General features: G+C 29.6%; 4 protein-coding genes across 4 annotated transcripts, besides 1 other annotated feature; 1 reads left to right on the top strand and 3 right to left on the bottom strand.

Moving 5' to 3' along the window:
• Nucleotides 1–836: 836 nt before the first annotated feature.
• Nucleotides 837–1,196, bottom strand: TVAGG3_0925250 (protein kinase protein; the record flags this gene model as incomplete). Its single annotated transcript, XM_001327101.1, has 1 exon — nucleotides 837–1,196. One exon carries the CDS (start codon nucleotides 1,194–1,196, stop codon nucleotides 837–839), a length of 360 nt encoding a protein of 119 aa, XP_001327136.1.
• Nucleotides 1,197–1,205: 9 nt separating this feature from the next.
• TVAGG3_0925240 (protein kinase protein) lies at nucleotides 1,206–2,099 on the bottom strand (the record flags this gene model as incomplete). The annotated part of the gene is made up of 1 exon (XM_001327102.1): nucleotides 1,206–2,099. One exon carries the CDS (start codon nucleotides 2,097–2,099, stop codon nucleotides 1,206–1,208), a length of 894 nt encoding a protein of 297 aa, XP_001327137.1.
• Nucleotides 2,100–2,160: 61 nt separating this feature from the next.
• On the bottom strand, nucleotides 2,161–2,679 carry TVAGG3_0925230 (protease family; the record flags this gene model as incomplete). The annotated part of the gene is made up of 1 exon (XM_001327103.1): nucleotides 2,161–2,679. The coding sequence occupies one exon, from the start codon at nucleotides 2,677–2,679 to the stop codon at nucleotides 2,161–2,163; it is 519 nt and encodes a 172-aa protein (XP_001327138.1).
• A 775-nt stretch (nucleotides 2,680–3,454) lies between these two features.
• Nucleotides 3,455–4,488: a mobile genetic element.
• A 2,729-nt stretch (nucleotides 4,489–7,217) lies between these two features.
• Nucleotides 7,218–8,313, top strand: TVAGG3_0925210 (uncharacterized protein; the record flags this gene model as incomplete). Its single annotated transcript, XM_001327104.1, has 1 exon — nucleotides 7,218–8,258. One exon carries the CDS (start codon nucleotides 7,218–7,220, stop codon nucleotides 8,256–8,258), a length of 1,041 nt encoding a protein of 346 aa, XP_001327139.1.
• Nucleotides 8,314–8,423: the final 110 nt, after the last annotated feature.

The following is an 8,423-nucleotide window of genomic DNA, read 5'->3' as shown; positions in this document are numbered from 1 at the left end:
AAACTGTTAAATCTAATTATTCTTACAAAAACTTTATAATTGAAGTTTCAGTTTCGAAATGCGGAGAAAGCGAAACAAAAGGAGGATACATTACCGTAACTACAGCTGGTAATATCTGTTTTTCGAATAATAACATCACAAACAACAAATGCAGTTATTTTTCATCCCATTATAGTGTTGTTGATCTAAATTCAAGTACTTTTAAATTCTCAACATTCAGAGAAAACAACCAAACTGATAGTCGATCACTTTGTTTTAATAGTTTTTCTAAACCATTATATCAAACAGTTTCTTATTGCAATGTTATTGGAAATAAATGCGGAACAGACAATAACCAAGTTTTATTTAATTGTCAATACAAAACTTACGTTGATCATTGCATATTTAGAAATAACACTGCAAAGTACATGTTTAGGCAAGAACATCAAGGTTATACTTTAACTATTTCAGATTCATATGTTGAATCAAATTCTGCAACAGGAGTAATAGTTACATTTACTAATCTAAAAGAAAATTACGATTTCAATCATTTTTCTCATTTTTACAAAGATAATTGTTTGGTAGATCAAAAAGTAATCTCAAATACTCATAAAATAGCACCCTATCATATTCCAGATCATTATCATCCCAGAAGGCGATAAATACCATATGCATTGTTTATTTGGATTATTTATCAAAAAGAATCTTAAACACAATTTTCATCAAGAATTTTTTGTTTGGGATCGTCTTATGGGGAAGAGGACTCTCAATACACTTATTGTTCGTAATTTTTTATTATCAAAATAAAACACTAAAAAATAATTAAAAAAACGAAATTATATTACTTACAAAACAGATTAGAATGGTATATTCGATCGTATAATTTCAATATCCGCTTGTACAGATTCATCCTTGATGAACTGTAACTCTCTCAATATCTTGCTTCCGCTCAAATGCTCTTTCATTTCTGGATGTTTGCTGAAAAGTGAAACAATAGGTACAACAAGCACTGCCCAGCCATTTGTTGTGATCATTCTGTGTATGTATGGAAGAATTGTGATGAATCCAGGTGAGTATCCAACATCTGCAATTTTCTTTATGATTTTGAGAGATTCAATGATCAAATCTGAGTTTCCTCTCTGGAATGTCTTATCAAAAAGCCTTTCTATGAACTGCTGTGAGAGTTTGACCATTGCTGGAGTGATTTCTATTGACATGAAAATTGGTTAAATTGTTTCATACATATCACTCTCGTTTTCGAGGACGCTCTGAAGGAAAATAATGATTTCTTGTGGTAGATTGGTCCTGCAAGACTTGTGAGAAAGAATTACCATCAATAATTTCAATGTGTACTCAAGAGTGGGCAAACTCATGACTATCCATGATTTCATTGATGAGAAAATGATTTTAGCATTGTCAGGATTCTTCGCAACCTCACAGAGAACTAATGATGCGTCGATATTCTTTTCCGCTAAAGAAATCAACGATTGGATGACTGATTCTGTGACGAACTGTGGACATTTGATGATCCAAGTAAGGATTCTGTGGCCTAGCATAGGTTCATCCAAATTTTGAGAAATAAAATTCTCTGGAAGAGGAACACGGAGGTCATTTTCAGCGCACATCATGTCTAAAGCTATTGCTGCTTCGTTTCCACCTCTCATAAGTATTGATTTGAGAGTGTTTTGGATATATTGCAATCTTGCCTTCAAAAATTGAGGATATAAAGCTAACAATGTGAAAATAAGCTTTGCGAGGCCTTGTGCGACACCTCCGTTAATGAATTCTTTGTCATATTGAAAGACCATATCTGCAAAAGCCCAAAACTTTGTCAAAGCACTCTTCCTGCATCTCTTGTTGCATGTGTATGCATTAATGAGTCGCAAAACATGCATCGGATGCGTCGGAATGTAAAATTTGACTGTATCAACAATTTCATCTGAAACTTCTGCTGGAGAATTAGAAAAGAACTGGAGATAGATGCCAAGGATCTGATGAGCAACTGATTCGTCTTTAAATTCGCCACAGAAGACCAAATTAAAATATAAAGATGGTAGTGATTTCCATGAAAAATAGAGTAAATAACAAACATGGATAATATTTATATAAAAAACAAACATACAAACAAAAATCTAGTATAAAATAAGCTCCATTAGGGAGGATTAAGATATATTATATGAATTAATCCGAAAGCTGGGCTCTATAGCATTCCCAGCCTTTGGATGTAGTATTATAGTTGATAATGCAGGTTGTAAGCAATATACGGAACTTGGAAATGTAGTCTGGTGTTATCTTGGTTTTCATTGACTCCGAAATTTTTCTAGTTGTAGCAATTTCGTCCATGACTGCCATTAAATACATTCCGCAGTCATAGGAATTGTCTTGAATTGGTCCCTTCATGTTTTTGAAGTTGTAAGCTTTAAGGTTCAAGCATGAAACAATCTTTTTGACGAAGTTTTTTGCTGGAACAATATTTCGATTTTTTAGGGAGTCGAAGTGAAGAAATTGATTTTTCATTCCAGGGCACCATACGAGCAATGACCAGTGACACGTATTATCTGTTTTTAGATTGGAAATTGGAAAGAAAATTAAATCGAATTTTGAAAATGCCGAATTCTCAAAGAGAGGGATAGCATTTTCTTCGGAAGATCTTTGAAATAATTGAGTTACAAGTGGAGACACGAATTTATATTTCATCATTTCCCTTTGAAATCTAAGATTTTCAATATTGCACAAAAAGTGGATTATAGTATCTTCTACACGCTCACCTTGTTTAAATCCTTCAAGATCTTCCAAGCTGATCACAACATCATCAGCTTGCGCGACAATATTCTCGGAGGATAACAAAAGCAAGTTTGAAATTTAATAATTTTTAACAGTTTCAATACGTATCAACGATTAATTCTCAAATTGTGAGAGTGAATAAACCATTGAAAATTTTGATGGGTGCCGTAGCGCTTTCAATTTTTGACACTTTTACGAATTTATTTATTTATTTGCAAATAATATTTAAGTTAGATTATTTAATATTTAAGGCATTCTGATAATTTTGAATTAATTGCCTTTTGAGGAGACACTCTCAAATGATTTAACGGTTCGCAAATGAATTATTCCTTAAGTACTACATTACTTCTATAATAATCATAAAAAATTATATTTCAATTCTCGAAATTTTTTATGAATTATTGAATATATGTCGTTAAAACAATCCATACGCTTTATGCTTTCCTAGACATATTCGTATCATATCCTGATTTTTTTTAATTATTTTTTCATATCAAATTGAGAACGATATCAGCCATGGGTTGAAAGGGAACAATTTGTTTTAGGTCATCAAATATGTAGAGATAAAGATTCTTTAAAATCGATAAAAACATAACTTGATTAATGTAATTTCTATCTGAAAATATGAAATCATTGCCATTCACCGAAATACCAAATATTTAAAATTCACTTTAGTTCTTTCGGAGATTAAGGGTGCACACGAGAGGATCATGTAAACTTCAGAATTTAAAACCTTATTTTTAGGCATTATCTTGGCTACCTATTTAGGCTCGAAAAGCAAAAAATATCAAAAAATACAACTTGACTCCATTATGACCCTTTCATGGAGGTAGTTTTTATCCGCTAGTATTTTCCCTTTGAATCTCTTTACAATTCGAAATCAAATTCAAAACTCAGTAGAAGAAAGGAAGAATCGACTTACTACGGTTGTAATACGAATAAATACATATATTTAATTATTTTTATTTACATAATAACTGTTTGAAGCTCATATTCCATCAAATTTTTAAATAAAAACATTAAAATGTTGAAAATGTTCATATATTTTAATAGGGTTTTGGCACTTTATTGAGGAATTACTACATACATAGTCGAACTGAACTTGATATTTTGAAATTTAAATTATTTATCAAAATTAAAATTTAACTTGAAATTTATAATTATTTAGTCATATTTTGCATAATTCTAAGTAGATTTTGTAAAAAATCAAGAAAGAAAAATTTAACGTGCTTTATTTTTTCTTTTTATATAATACATATTATTATATAATTAACATATTCATAATGTTTCACCCTTTCAAAAATATAATCCTCCTCTCAAATAAACGTACATACGGGTGGCCTCTTTTTTCAAAAATTAAAATTTGAAATTTTGGGCTCAAATATTAGAGATTTTTTCAACCTTCAACGATATATGTTGTCTATATCAGACCTCCTTTCTTTTTGATACTTAACATTGTTCCTAAATCTTAGCCGTTAAGGCTGTTCTGAAAATATTTTTTTTTTGAAAAAATTCGAAAAAAATTCTTAAAATTCAAAAATCCCTTAATTCCTGAGGATTTTGGGAAAAAGTTTTTACATGAACATGTGTATATTATATGAAGTATATTGATAAGGTAAAAATCAAATTTTATTGCATATTCATCGAGAAAATAAACTAACGAATCCCTTAAAATTGAGAGGGTAATCCTCCTCCTCTCAAATAAACGTACATACGGGTGCACCCTTAATCATGATTAATATTAAAAAGAGTAGGTAACATAAGTGGGCTGTGTAAATTTTTGTAAATTGTCAAATTATTATTTTTGACAATGTAAACTCATATGAGATTCCTTCCAAAAGAAACTTGGGGCCCTGGTGTAATGCACCAGGACCCGAGACCTCCGAGAGGGAATACCCCAAAGAATTTTAACAGATTGTTGGGATAAATTTTATGATAATCTAATAGAGTTTGTTTTTCCAGGTCGAATTTTTGTAAAAAAGTTTACAAATCAGAACGATAGAAATTGGGACCCTCCAGTCCTCTCCCTGTTATGCTATAAATATTTTGTAGGCTTCCTTTTAATGATATTTATATAAATATCTAATATATCTAATAGAAATAAACAATATTGATTAATTTTATTAAGGGTTCTGACCGACCACCTATCTCCTCTCAAAATTTTCAACTTTGGTGTCTCATATCTTGGCGAATACTAGGCATCAGCCTAAACGCCCGGTACATCTTTCCAACCTATAAGATATAGTATTTAAAAATACCTCAAAGTGAGGTCTTTATCGATGATCATTTTTTCGCCTTGCTTTTTTCGATTTTTTCGGATTTTTTTCAACATGCCAAATGAGTGAAAAAATTTATGAATATTCGATGGATTTTTTTATAATTTTGTACACATATTCTGTGAACAATACCTATGCATATTTTATCACCAAATACAGTAAAGAGATTTCTGACACGTAAAGTTTACGTGTCAGAGTGAGGTTGATAGAAAAAATTGAGAGGGAGGCCGAAATTGGTATTATTTTAAAATTTTATAACAATTATGTCCGAAATTTAACAGAGATTACCATTTCAATATTCATTTTTTCATAACCCTTAATTTTTGAATTTAATATAACTAATTCGCAAAATTGACCAGCAATCACTAAGTATTATATTTGCACTGCAAAAATAGCAATAACGGTGAAGAAAAATTGGTTTGATTGCATATATTAGGTTAATATAGCGTATATTTTGCAAAGAGATCATGTTCTATTCTTAAGTCAACTGGATATTATTATGATTTTATGTGAGTAATGATGTTTCCAAATTAAATTTGAAAATACGATTAACAATTCATGAATAATTAAAATACTTCGCAAAAAGTAAATTTTTATTATATATATTTGCACCATTTATCTGCCAGGAGATAGGATATGCATATATCAAATACAATTTTATCTGCTTGAAGATTTGCTAGTAAGGATGATTAATTATTCTAATAAAATTACTTTAACCAATAAAGTAACAGTATCTGTTAGTCAAATTTTCCATAAAAATACAATTCGTCAAATTATGTAACTCGATAATCCTCATATTGCGATATGAAATGAATATCTTTAGATTAATTATATATCTTTCTATATATTATCACAGATAATGTATGTGACTTATTGTATAAGATAATTATGTTTCTTTGCTATATTTCACAAACTAAGTTTATATATATTAGGAATTTTCAATTTCAGACCAAATGAACATAATATATGACCATTATCAGCAAGTAGCATGCTGCTTTATATTACTATATTCAAGTGTCAACGAGATTAAATAGAATTTTTTCTTAAATATTAAAGTAACAAATAAAATTTCATCTGCAATGACTAGGAAATAGAATGTGTGGCAATAGATGAGACTAAATATGCATGGACGGCATCATTTATTTGTTATTGAAAAAGTTTGAGCAAAATTAGTAAAAAAATCGATAAAATGTTATACATTTATGCATACTCTTACATTTCTATAGATACTATATATCTAAATTAGCTAGAATTTGTATTTTTGACGAAATTGTATTCAATAATTATGGATTGGGGTGGTCTCGAAGCCCCGCTTGGCGATGGATATTTTCTGTACATATAAGTGCTGCCAAATCCGTAACTTTGAAAATTTTGAAAATTTTTAGTCAAACTCGAGGCATTTTTACCACATATTTTTAAAATGAGAAAATCAAAAATTGATACCATAAATTGCTTTTTTCAAATTCATATAGTGGATTTGAGATTCACCTATCATATATGTATTGAATATTATGAAGTAACACTATCATGGTGTGTGGGGTACATGGAATAATATCAATCATGAAGGCATATACAGTGTCTCGAAGTGGAAGAAAATTGAGAGGATATAGTTGGTCGGTCAGAACCCTTAAAGTATTTCGATATAGATGTAAATAATTTTGATATGCAAAACATAACCTGACGATTGTTTAATAAAAATCATGGAAGTTAATATCCGATTCCCAAATAAGATCTTTTAGAGTTCACTGATTCAATTTATCTTATAAGATATTGGCAGATTTTGATGGGTTTAGACAACAATCGCTTTAAGTTTGGAGCTGTTTAACATTTGAAAAAGTGATATAATTAATTTTAATACTTTCTATTGCATAAAACGCCCATTCTTTACCCAACACATTTGTGATTCAAATTCATCGCTTTTCCAAATCTCACAAAATTTGTGAGCATTGACAAACAAAATTTACTGTGCATTATGAATATCATTATTGAATTTAACTTTTTTAATAAAAAAAGTTTTGTTTTTCGTTTTGGTTTGAATTGAATTGAATGAAATTTTTGAAAATAAATTATCGATTTCAATGTAAAATATCAAATTTCAAATTAAGTTTATCATTTTATCTGGATATTCAAAAATTTCAATAAGTAATTCAGAAAACTATCGGAATTTTTCATTGAATAATGAATGTCGGTATATATTGGTGTTTAAGCTTGCACAGATATTGGAATGAGTACTATGACGATTCTCTTATATATAACTCTACCATCCTTTCTTCAGATCGTCTCGAAATAACTTCAAATGTCGGAAATTATAGAGTTGCATATTGCAAATTTCAAAACTTCAATATATCATCGGCAGTAAGACTTAATTCAGGTAAAAATAATCGTACTCTAATAGAAGATTCTTTTTTTATTGATTGCGGATTATTTCAAAAAGTTAAACCTGGAAATGGGGGTTGTGCACTCTACGTTGGAGTAGAAGGAATAATTGCAGTAAATCGTTTATGTTTTGTCGGTACAACCGGAAATACTACAGATTTACATTGCAATTTATATTCAGCTTACAACAAGCCTCAATATATTCCACTAAGAGTAAACTTAACATCTGCTGTTAATGGAAGAAGTAGTGGCAATAGTGCCTTTTCAATGTATGGTGGGATGGTTAATTTTAATAACAAGAATCTAACGAATAATATGGCTTTAAGCAACCCAGGTGTTAGATTAGTTTCTGCATATAATATATCAAAATTTTCATATAATACAATTCTGAATAATACAAATTCGAATAAAGCTGCAATATCAGCAACATTTTATATCTCTACTACCATAAATGGAACAGTATACATTAACTTCACTAATAATATTCAAAATGAAGATCAAAATTGTTTCTATTTAAATGCTTTACAACAGATTTATATAGATTCATGCTCATTTTCAGAAAATAATTATACAATTTTTGTGAACATAAATTCACCTCAAAAATATCAAAGTGTATTAATTTCGAATACGTACATTGATGACTTTAAACCATGTAGTGGTACATATGCCTTGAATTTTGAATCAAACCTTACATCATATACTAATTTTCCAGCTCCTATTGTTGTTAATGGGGATGGCGTTCAAGTCAGAAAGACACATATATACGCAGAGGCAAAGAACTTCAATGACAATGCCTTTGCCTATGGTATTATTGCACTGTATAGCTTCTCTTCTTATAATTAATAGAATCATTTTGTTGTTCTTTTTCCAGTATAATCTTATGAATTTCCAGATTAAGAACAGTTTGTAGATGTTATGCTTCTTTACTAAAAGTAAAGAGAGCTGTAAATTGAATAAAATTTATCATGTTTATATTTAAATAAAGCTTAGTTTTAGTTTGATTTCTTT

This window comes from Trichomonas vaginalis, chromosome I (genome assembly GCF_026262505.1).
Source record: "Trichomonas vaginalis G3 chromosome I, whole genome shotgun sequence".
Classification (NCBI taxonomy): domain Eukaryota; phylum Parabasalia; order Trichomonadida; family Trichomonadidae; genus Trichomonas; species Trichomonas vaginalis.
This window is presented reverse-complemented; position numbering and strand designations above follow the sequence as displayed.